Source organism: Myotis nattereri (assembly GCF_964212035.1).
Source record: "Myotis nattereri genome assembly, chromosome: 18".
NCBI lineage: Eukaryota > Metazoa > Chordata > Mammalia > Chiroptera > Vespertilionidae > Myotis > Myotis nattereri.
In genome coordinates this window covers 13187856-13199113 of record NC_138093.1, presented here as the reverse complement: position 1 = coordinate 13199113, position 11258 = coordinate 13187856, and the positions used below count along the sequence as shown (strand labels likewise).

Sequence of the window (11258 nt, the reverse complement as noted above, 5' to 3'; positions counted from 1 at the left end):
GTCCGCCCCCACATAGGCATGGTTTTTCTTTTGGGCAAACCTGCTCATTGAGAAGGGAGGTGGCAAAACCTGTTTGAGAGTGAGGTTACCTCCCTTCCACACCTTCCTCCTTAGAGGCAAGACAACAACAGCTGAGGCAGAGAAAGGGTAGAGAATTGTTGGAGAGCTGGGGCGACCAATTCCCTGAGGACTCCAGGTGTTTAAAGAAGGGGGCACATTTGTGAAGATGGGAACTACACAAGAGGCAGGAGAAAAGACATTGGCTCTTGGGTAAGTAACACCTTAGCTAACTTGGCTGGAAACAAAAAGTGAATACTCTTGGGACTTTCCCCACCATCCAACTCTCACCACGTCTAATCTTGGGTCCTAGAGGCGATAAAGCTGTAGGAATTATTGAGAAATCAATCAAAATAAAAATTTTTACTTTTACAACCTAAAAACAAAAGCTGTAGGAATTAATTTACAGAGAAGGGATGGGTGGCTTTAGGTAGGAAATGTTGGTATGGTATGGGAACTGGTGACTAAGGAGTCCAGGGTAATTCCCTAGTGTGTGTTTTTGTAAAGGAAGTTCCTATATTTTGTGTCTGATAAATAGGCCCCTATTCTCTGTTTTCTAACCCCCATACTCCAGAATGGCTGTCAGGAAAGCCGACCCAGAACTAAGTTTGGGTCCAGGCTCTCGCCAGCAAATCTCTTCCTTCTCACCTTCTTCCTCTCCCCTCCACCTAGACCTGGTTTCCCCTGACCACTCCCCAGCAGGTGGAGGAAAGGCAGGCCTGCCTAGGTGCCATCTTCCTGGACTTTGCCAAGTGACAGCTGGGCAGGTCTGTCGGCTTCCAGCCAATTGTCATGTGGAATACCTCTCACCCCTACTGTGTAGGTGGAGCAACTGCCATAGAGGTAAATATGATGAGCTTGACATCTCCCCTTCCTCTGCTCCTAGCCCTAACAGTCGGGGTGACCTGTTTCCAGAAAGTGGTGAAGATGGTAGAAACATCTACCAGACAAGTTCTTTTCAAGGCCTGTTCTCTGCTCTGCCCCTTAATTACTATTCTTCATTCCTGTGTCTCCTACGTATAATCCAGTTCCCTCAAGACATTACCTAGTTTGTCTCATGATCATCTTTTCTTCCGGGGGCCGGGGGACGACCTTAGGGTCAGGGAGAATGCAGAAGCAGCAGGACTGGGGGCCTCCGTGAGACTTGGAGAACTGGAGCTGAAGGAGGAATGGCAGGACGAAGAGTTCCCCAGGTGAGGAGGTGAGCGGGAGGTTGGGAGACGGAAGTGATGGTCACAAATGGAGGGCAAGGATGGCAAATTAGAACTTGAAGAGGTGGGAGTAGGAAAGCAGAGGTGTAAACAAACTCATGGCAGGGAGAGAGAATTGATACCTGGCTTGGTGTCTTTAGCCTACGTTTCTCCCCCCTTTTCATCTTTTTCCCCCTCCAGATTGCTTCCTGAGGAGTCTGACTCTTCTGAAGACCCCGACGATCCTAAAAGAGACTCGCAGGCAGGTCGGTCAATTAGGACCTAGGCCTCAAGTTCTTGATTCTAATCCAGTGGAGGGTTATGCCGCCCTCATCCCTTTGCAGTTCTACTTCCCTTTTCCCAACCGTCCCCTGTGTTAGTCCTTTAGAATTCGCCCCATATTATCAATTCCACATACAAAGAATCCTAACCAACACACACGCATCTTTCTATTTTTTTGTCCCCCTACCCCTACCCAGGTACCCCCAGCACTTTAGCCCTGTGTGGCCAGCGCCGCATGCGTAAACGTCTTTCTGCCCCAGAGTTACGACTGAATTTGACGAAGGGGCCTGGAGATAATGGTGTTTCTCCCATCCACTCTGTACCTTCCTCTCCTGATGACAGTACTGACCTGGAAATAGACGAATTGGAGACACCTTCAGACTCTGAGAAGCTGGACAGTGGACATGAATTTGAATGGGAAGGTGGGAAAGAAACCTGAGGGACAATCAGGTAGAAGTAGAGGCCCGTGATAAAGCTCAGGATGGATTTAATGGGACTGAAGTGTTATGCCCAGAGCTCGGGGTCCCCAACAATCCACCACCAGGGAGCCTCCTCCGATGCAAAAGCAACGAGTCTTTATTGATCAATTCTAGAATTGGCTCCCAGCCTCTATCCGGCGCAGCGGTGAGGCGAGAGAGCGTGTCCCAGGAGAACAAAGGTTATATAGGGCTAGCTATTTGGGGTGGGCTTTAGGGGTGGCGTGAGTTACAGAGATTGGTCAGGGTTTTATAGCATAAGGGTCAGGAAGTGACCATCACATTCTGAAGGTTGGAGCCGTCCTCCACTATAGCCTTATTAGGACCGTAGCTACATTTCTGGAGCTTCATTGGTCCACTCAGGTGGGTGGTTGGGAGAGTTAGGACAATACCAGCATTCTTGTGGTCAGTCTGGGGTGGGGGGGGGGCGGCTTGGGCTGAGGGCCCAGCCTTGCAAGACAAGATAGAGGAGAGGGAGAAGAGTATGTCCCTGCTTCGTCCTTGAAGAGGGAGGAGGGTGCATTTCTGCTTAGTTCTGCTTAGTTCTTTCAAGTTCCGTTCTGTCCCTTCAGAAGTTAGAACTAATAAGGTGGGGACTGAGAGGTAAGGTCAGCAAAATTAGCTCTTGAGGATGGAAAGGTAGAACCTAGAAATCCAATGGGAGAGTAGTCCAATAGAGGAGGGGTGGGGTCCTTTGTTTATCAAGAGAAACTATTGGATGGCTGTTGCATGCCATCACCGAGCTAAAATTGGAGTTATAAAGATGAATAAGATCCCTACCCTCAGAGAATTACCTATTTGGTAAGAAATAAACATATATACAAATAAGTGCAGTTAAAGGTTATGACCTGCCTGTGTATAGGGTACAATGTACGCAGGGAGAAAGACAAGGTCAGTTCTGCCTAGGACTTCACAGAGGAGGTGATTCTGAGCAGTCGTTTATCAGGTGGTTGGAGAAGCAACTAGGACTATAGCATGACATGTTGGGAACTCAAAGGATTAAGCAGGACTATTTAGATATTAAGGAAAACTGTTTCTTCTCTACGCATAACACTTCTGACACCGGACGTGTGAGTTTTCCTCACATCAACCAATTCTCCAACTCCCCAGGCACTAACAGGTATCTGAGATTCAGTTATGACACTAACTTCCTGGAGTTAGCACAGACCCCAGAGGTTAAGGGCTCAGTCCCACGAGACTGTGGCCCCTCCCCCCGCTTCAGACACCAGTGGCATGTCCAGGTTGTCACCTGTGTTTCTGACCAACTGGCTACACAATGCCCCCTTCTCAGGTTCGATAATTTGCTAGAATGGCTCACTAGCTCTCAGGAAAACAATTTACTTACTGGATTACAGATTTGTTATAAGAGGAACAGCCAGAAGGAAGAGATGCATAGGACGAGGTGAGTGGGCAGGGGTGTAGAGCTTCCAGGCCCTCTCCAGGCACAGCACCCTCCTAGCACCTCCATGCGTTAACTGACCCAGAGCCTCTTCATACCCCTCTGATAGGGTTTCTATGGAGGCTCCATTATGTAGACATGACTGATTAATTCACTGACCATTAGTGATTAACACAACCTCTCTCTCCTCTCTCCCCTCCCCAGAGTTCCAACCTTCTAATCACATGGATGGTTCCCCTGGCAACCAGCTACGGATCCTTAGGGGCTTTCCAATGTCACCTCATTAATACAAACCCATGTTTTTGAAAGGGGCTTGTTATGAATAACAAAACACCTTTTCACTTTTTTTCATCAGGAGCTGTCCCCAGAGCCAGGAACAAAATAACAACAACAAACTATAATATCACTCAGATAGGAAGGGCTGAGAGGTGAAGCGAGAATGACAAAAAATAGTGCTATGTTAAATAAGCAACGTCAAATCATGGAGATCCTTGCTACCATGCTAGGAATTTAGATTTTATCTGATAGGCAATTGGGGGGTGGGGTCATTGAATGCTTTTAATCAAGGGAATGACATGATCAGATTTAATTGCTCTGAAAAGATTGGAAATAACCTAAGGGCTCCCCCAGTAGAATATTAATGCTATTATGGTGCATCCATACAGTGGAATACTAAGTACTAGGCAATTATTTTTTAAGATGAGGCAGCTCTTTCATTTTCATGGAAAGATTTTGGAGAATTAGTGGGTATAGTACAGGGGTGGGCCAACTTTTTGACTCGAGGGCCACAATGGGTCCTTAAACTGGACCAGAGGGCCGGAACAAAAGCATGGATGGAGTGTTTGTGTGAACTAATATAAATTCAAAGTAAACATCATTACATAAAATGGTACGGTCTTTTTTTTCAATAGTTTTATTCATTTCAAACGGGCCAGATCCAGCCCGCGGGCCGTAGTTTGCCCACGGCTGGTATTGTATATTGCCATTTCAGTAAAGAAGGTAGGGGAGAACAGAAAGCTTGCTTTAGTGGTGGTGTAGAGGGTGGAATGGAGGAAAACAGACTAAAGGCAGGGAGGCCAGTTAGAAGCGTTGTACTGATGCCAGGTAAGAACCTGAACCAGGACAGTAATAGTGGAAAGAATGTAATGGAGGTAGAAGAATGAGGATCTGGAGTCCAGTTGGCTTGAGGGCTGATAGAAAGAGTCTTGGAGGATGTACAATTTTCTCTCTCAGGAAGCTAGGGAGATGGGTCATTCACCAAGAAAGGAAATATGGGAGAGAGGAGGAAGAGCATGTCGTCGAGTTGCACTTTGTGTCTGGTGACTAGGAGATGACAGAGACAGACAAGGTGGAGGTGTCCAGTCTAGGCATGTAGGGACATGGGTCTGGAGTGAAGAGAGAAGCCTGGGTTAAAGAGGCAAATTTGGAAGTCATCACCTTATTGGTGGTAACTGAAACATGGGAATAGGTGAGCTCACCCAAGGAGAAGTGTGGAAAGAAAGAAATAAAAAAATCCAGGAAAAAAACTGATACTGTCAAGGGCCATTGACCTACCAGAGTCAAGGTTACCTCAAGACCACTGTGAGGAAAACGAGTCACAGGAAATTGAAACCTGCCAGGGTCTGGGTGTATGGAACACACTAGGGCTAGAGTCATGGGGAAAAACTGAGGAATGAGAAGTTGAGTAATAAACTCTAGGCATCTGGGGAAGGTACAGGATACTGAAGGTGTGTATTCCGCCCTGTTGATCGTTCCCCATCCCTCTCTTTCAGATGAGCTACCCCAGGCAGAGGGCCTGGGGGCCAGTGAGGCAGCTGAAAGGCTGGGCCAGGGTTGTATGTGGGATGTGGCTGGAGAAGACGGCCATCGCTGGCGGGTTTTCCGGACAGGGCAGAGGGAGCAGCGAGTGGACATGACTGTCATTGAGCCCTATAAGAAAGTCCTATCTCATGGAGGTAATGGCTAGCATAAGTGGAGGGGTGAGAACGGTGACTTCTGGAATAAAATGCCTAAGCTGGAACCTTGTTATTGGGTTCACAATCCTCAGAGTCCCTCAACCTAACCAGGTCTGTCAATTTTCCCTTATCCTTCCCAGGTTACCATGGTGAGGGCCTCAATGCTGTCATCCTCTTTGCTTCCTGTTATCTACCCAGAAGCAGCATTCCCAACTATACCTATGTCATGGAACACTTATTTAGGTGAGATGGAAGGCCTGAAGGGCTCCAGGGTGGAGGTTAGGGAGGGAAAAGTAAGAAAGAAACCCCTTCTTGCTCAGTAGCTGGTTGTAGAGTCTACAGTAAGGTCCCCCTCATTTCCCACAACACAAAACATAAACCTTTCCTGATAATTTTGTCCCTCCAGGTATATGGTGGGAACTCTGGAGCTGCTGGTAGCAGAAAATTATCTGCTTGTTCATTTGAATGGAGGCACAAGCAGGGCTCAAGTTCCACCTCTGAGCTGGATACGCCAGTGTTACCGGACTCTGGATCGGCGGTGAGCCTCAGAAGAAGGGGCTATGAGCCTATTTTATCTTGTTTTGTTTTATCAATCCTCACCCTTTTCCATCTTTCCATTCTTTCTACTTCCATTTAGTTCTTCCTCTTTTTTTGTCCCTCTACACCCCTTTCCAAGCCTTTCCTGTCTTCTGTTCTCTCTTGGGATTAGAGAAATCAAGTTTCAAATCTTGCCTTTGCCAACCAGCTATGTGACTTTGGATTTGTGTGCGCGCATGGGGGGGGGGGGGGGCGGGGAGGGAAGGCAGGGGGATTGATTATTTTGTTTTTATCAGCTCTATGGCTTTGAACAAGTCACTTAACCTTTTAACCTTTCTGGGACTCAGTTTCCTTATTTGCAAAATGGCAAAATACCTTTGCTGCGGGGTATTTCTGAAAATAAAGTAGATCAGAGTGGCATATTGCCGGGCATTTAGAAGGCACCCTACCTTTCCCCTGTGGTCTTGCCATTGATTTCAAATTCCAATCCATTTTCTTCTTCTGCCTTCCTCCCTGACCCACAGATCTTTTCCCCTCCTTTGTTCCTTTCTTCCCCCATCTTCCATTTGCTCATTTGTCTCTTTCTTCTTCCCTTTTCTTTATTTTCCCCTCACTGGCCTTCTTCCACCTGGAGTTTTATAAATGGGCCTGGTCATGGAGGGATGGGGAAGTGTAGCAAAGGAACTTATATGAGGAGGGAAGGACACGGGAGGGAAATGGGGCATCAAAGATCAAGCTGAGGGATTCTGAGAGGAGAATTTCCTAAGAATGAGAGCATGGAGGGTTGAATAAGATGGATGGGGCTGAGATTGTAATGAAAAGAATGGGGGTTAGACCCAGTTGCCAGAAAAATCCAGAAATTAGAAAAGGGAAGGAAGTTAAAGAATATAGCTCCACCTGATCTTCAGGTAGAAAGATGGAAGAAGAAATAGGATGATCTCGTATTCTTCTTCAGGCTAAGGAAAAACCTGCGTGCCCTGGTGGTTGTCCATGCCACGTGGTATATGAAGGCATTCCTGGCACTGCTTCGGCCCTTCATCAGGTAGGAGCTCTGGGGACAAGGACCCCCTACCTTCTTCCCATTTTTTTTTAAATGAGTTCATTTGAGCCAAATTGACAACATAAGCTCTAGAACAAGATCTCAGATGCTCCCCACTTCTTTCCCATTTTCAAAATCAAGAAGAACTGGCCCCATCATGACTCTTTCCCGTCTTTCAACCACTCTCCACCTGTTCCATTTCCCGTTGTAAGGGTCTCCAGGAGCCCTCTTCCCAGTATACAACACATATGGTTTATCCCCTCTTTTCAGTTCCAAGTTCACACGAAAAATTCGTTTTCTGAACAGCCTGGGAGAACTGGGCCAACTCATCTCCTTGGATCAGGTCCACATCCCAGAAGCTGTCAGACGGTGAGTCCTGAGCTTAAGGATAGTGGTTTGGGGTGGGATGTGTAAAGCCAGTATCCATTTTCTTTCTTCTTCTTCTTTTATTGATTTCAGAGAGGAAGGGAGAGGGAGAGATAGAAACATCAATGATGAGAGAATCATTGATCGGCTGCCTCCTGCACTCCCCCAACTAGGGATTAAGCCCGAAACCCGGGCATGTGCCCTTGACTGGAATCGAACCTGGGACCCTCCAACCCGAAGTCCGACGCTCTATGCACTGAGCCAAACCAGCTAGGGCCAGTATCCGTTTCCTTAATGCCTTGGGGGAGACACAAAGGAACTAAAAACCTGAGGCCCTGCTTTCAGATGTTCCGAAGCATCTGGGCAAATATGCACATATGCAGAGAAAAAGTTAAGGACAGGACTTTACTGTATCCAACACAAACAAATACAAATCTGTACATGTGAGTCCCGAGGCAACAAGGAATGAAGGAATAACCACAGCACAGAATTTAGAGGAGATTCAGAAATTAGAAAGGGACGTTTGTTGGCAGTAAATTGGAGAGACTATCCAGTCGGGGAGGGGTGCTGGGGAGCAAAGGAACCCTAAATGATGACCAATGCAAGCATCACCAACTTTCATTCACCTGGCTTTTCTCCCCAAACCAGCGAGTGAAACCCAGGTTCTGCCCTGGCCTGGTGGCTTAGTTGATTGGAGCATCATCCTGTACACCAAAAGGTTGTGGATTTATTCCTGGCCAGGGCACATACCTAGATTTCGGGTTTGATCCCCAGTCAGGGTGTGTGCGGGAGGCAATTGATTGATGTTTCTTTCTCTCTCTCTCTAAAAAATCAATTAAATATATATATACCAAATAAACAAGAAAACCCAGGTCCTGTTCCTGTACTATTTATTCTTCTCTCTCCTAGGCTGGACCAGGATCTCCATGACTCAGGAAGGACCTAGCCTGGGATTGGAATAAAAGGCCTTCGAACCAAGCAAAGATATCAGTCTGCCTACACCTTTACCCCCGAAACATCTAAGCTGTTTTGTAAATCATCTCATCGTCAACCGCAGTACCACGGGATCTGTACATCTCAGTGTGTCATTCCTCCCCAGTCCTTGCCTTCCAAGCAGAGCTTGAGGTCTGGAACCTGCTCTGCAGGTGACTTTCTTTTCAGCAAGGAGTGGTCTTTTGTATGGGCCAGTGCAAAGCTGTGGGTCTTCATCCTGCTTTAGCTGTAGAACCGGGGGCAGTCACTTCATCTCCAGGAGTCATCTGCATCCTCTTCAAGGAAGGGGCTGAGATCTCTCCACCTGGGGTATTCCAGGCGCCCGATGAGGGGCCATGGGAAGAGCAGGGCTTCACCGAGCACAGCCAGCCTGCCTGTGGGAGCCAGCAAGGAGTCCATGGCTCCCCCCCTCGCCCCCCCAAAAGCTTGGAGAACCGCTGTCTGCCGCTCATTCCTTCTTAGTCCTGCCTGCTGCCTGTGAGCCTGGGAAGGAGTGTTTTCAAAACCTTTCTTTACTCAATCCAGATGTGCAGTGCTCAATAAATTGCGAGAGATTGAAGCTGTGCGCCCACGAAGTGCCCTGCTCTTTCCCCCGCCCCTGACATCACAATCCGTCTGTCCGTCCGCAGCGTCCTCGCTGCCGGGGGTCCCCGCGGATCTCCAGCTCAGCCCCTGGGGCTTCGGGAGGCGAGGGCCCCGGGGGAGGGGCGTGGCGCGCGCACCCGAGCCCCGCCGCGGGCCTCGGTTCTAACGACCCGGCGGGTCGGTGAGAGCGGAAGGCAGGAGGGAGAGAAAGGAGGAGCCCGGCCTCGGTCACTGGCCTCCCTCCCAGCCCCACACGGTCCAGCCCCATGGTCCCCGCCGCCGGCGCGCTGCTCTGGGCGCTGCTGCTGAGCCTGGGCACCGGGGCGGGGGCGGGGGCCCAGGGCCTGGCTTCAACGGGGAAGCAGCCGACCAGGTTCCGCTCCAGGGGCCCGATGACCCGCCACTACCGGCCCACCTCCCGGACCGGGGTCCCCCCGAAGAGAAGGGTAATAATGGAGGATGAGGATGACGTGGCGGCCACTGCCGACCGCCTGGCGGGCCCCGCCGTCGACGAGCTCTTGGCTTCTACGGTGTTCACGGACATGAACAAGTTGCGTTCCTGGGAGCAAGACCAGGATGGGTCTTTGGAGGAGGGGATTGTGATTAACGCCCAAAAGAATAACAGCGAGTTAGGGATGGACAGCACGCCTTCCAGCACCATGAGGAGGTTCACCTCCAGGTTTGCAGCGAATATCCAGGAGCCGGAATACAGGCTGACCACGAGCCTGCCGCCCGGCAGCTGGAGGTCCACTGAGCACCAGCCGCTGGACGACACCAGCCTGACCCGCTGGCCAACAGCAGGCTCCAGCCCCAGGCGCTGGTCTCGCATCTCACCCTCATCCATGCCACCTCCCGAGGACCTGCGGCTGGTGCTGATGCCCTGGGGCCCGTGGCACTGCCACTGCAAGTCGGGCACCATGAGCAGGACCCGGGCCGGGAGGCTGCAGGGCCTTTCTGGGCGCCTTCGAGTTGGGGCACTGAGCCAACTCCGCACAGAGCACCGGCCTTGCACCTACCAGCAATGTCGCTGTGATCGGCGTCTTGAAGAGTGCCCCCTGGACACGGCCCTCTGGTCTGAAACTCAGACCACCACCACCACCACCACCACCACCACCCCCATGCCCATCCCCAGGCTCATCCCCAGTCCCAGCCCCAGCCCAGCGCTTATGTTTTGGAAGCAGGTCAGGGCTGGGCTGGAGGATATTTGGAACAGCCTCTCTTCAGTGTTCACCAAGATGCAACCGGTAAGTGTTTGGTGATGAGCCAGGATCTTTGTCGATAGCTCTGCAAAGCCCTGAACCAGCCCGGGTGCTTGCATGAACTGCTACTTATCTGTCTGGTTACTGATTCCTAATATGCATTGGTTTATTCACGTTATTGTTGGCCATGGATTCCACCTGTTACATCTTGAACAACTGGTTGGTCATTAGGCAACATGTATTATTGGTCACTAGATGATAACTGGCCAAATTGTTAAGAATTCTTGACGCAGATAATTGATGGATATGGAAGATAATTAAGTTTTCAGCTTATTGATGCAGTTTAAGAGCAACAACAGCCAATATTTGAGGTCTTGCTATATGCACTTTACCTGGATCAGTCCTGCAACAGCCTATGAGGTATTATTATTATCCCCACTTTACAACTGAAGTTATTAAGCCAGTAAGTGGCAGAGTTACAGTAGAACTTAGACCAGATTTGACTCTAGTGTCGATGCTCTTAACCATCACTATCCCCAAGAATTGTTCTGGTATTATCCCCAGCAACCTAAGAATTCTTAAGGAAGAACAGGCCTATGCTTTACCAAAAGAACCACCGAAGGCTCTCGTTGACCTGCTAAAATATTCTCAGTTGACAGAATGACAGGACCTTTGGGGAGAGAGGAAGGACAATAAAATGTATGCATGGTCATTTTAATGGTTTTTGTGTCTCTCCTTGTGTGTCCAAAGCCATCATTCAATATAAAAAAGCATCCATAGGGGGCAGTCGTGTTGAGGGAATGAGGGTTTGTGGGCAGAGGGAGAAGCAAGGAAAAAACGAAATAGATGTCATTATAATATTCCCCCTTTTCTCTATTTTGTTTCCTTACCCAGATAGACAGAAACCGGAGGTAATGGCCACTTGATCTGCAAGAAGAGGTGTCAGCATCTCAACCTCTCCTCCCCTTTCAATCCCAGCACCCACTGGGTATTTTTAGTACAGAAAAACAAAACTAGAAAAAAAAGTTGTTTGGTCTTGTGTCTTTTTACAGAGGTATCTGAGGGAGGAGAGACCAAAAATTTTGTGAAACTGAACTGGGTAGCTAGCAGCATCTGGCTTGGGCTTCTCCTGTCCCCCAGGATAAAATGGTTGTTGTTCATCTTCCTTATTTCCAGAGTT

General features: G+C 49.0%; 2 protein-coding genes across 2 annotated transcripts; both read left to right on the top strand.

The window, feature by feature from the left end:
* The first annotated feature begins 1175 nt into the window (after positions 1-1175).
* On the top strand, positions 1176-8851 carry BNIPL (BCL2 interacting protein like). The gene is made up of 9 exons (XM_081112951.1): positions 1176-1258; positions 1449-1513; positions 1727-1951; positions 5177-5359; positions 5500-5602; positions 5766-5897; positions 6852-6938; positions 7206-7304; positions 8211-8851. The coding sequence occupies exons 1-9, from the start codon at positions 1227-1229 to the stop codon at positions 8245-8247; spliced, it is 963 nt and encodes a 320-aa protein (XP_080969077.1). The 5' UTR covers positions 1176-1226; the 3' UTR covers positions 8248-8851.
* A 294-nt stretch (positions 8852-9145) lies between these two features.
* LOC308534375 (protein MENT) lies at positions 9146-10993 on the top strand (the record flags this gene model as incomplete). Its single annotated transcript, XM_081112861.1, has 2 exons — positions 9146-10123; positions 10973-10993. The coding sequence occupies 2 exons, from the start codon at positions 9146-9148 to the stop codon at positions 10991-10993; spliced, it is 999 nt and encodes a 332-aa protein (XP_080968987.1).
* Between the last annotated feature and the right edge of the window lie 265 nt (positions 10994-11258).

Coding starts and splice junctions, on each gene's coding strand:
- BNIPL (XM_081112951.1), top strand. CDS start 1,227: ATGGCAGGACGAAGAGTTCCCCAGGTGAGGAG. Junction 6,939..7,205: donor CTGCTTCGGCCCTTCATCAG/GTAGGAGCTCTG, acceptor CCCTCTTTTCAG/TTCCAAGTTCACACGAAAAA. Junction 7,305..8,210: donor ATCCCAGAAGCTGTCAGACG/GTGAGTCCTGAG, acceptor TCTCTCTCCTAG/GCTGGACCAGGATCTCCATG.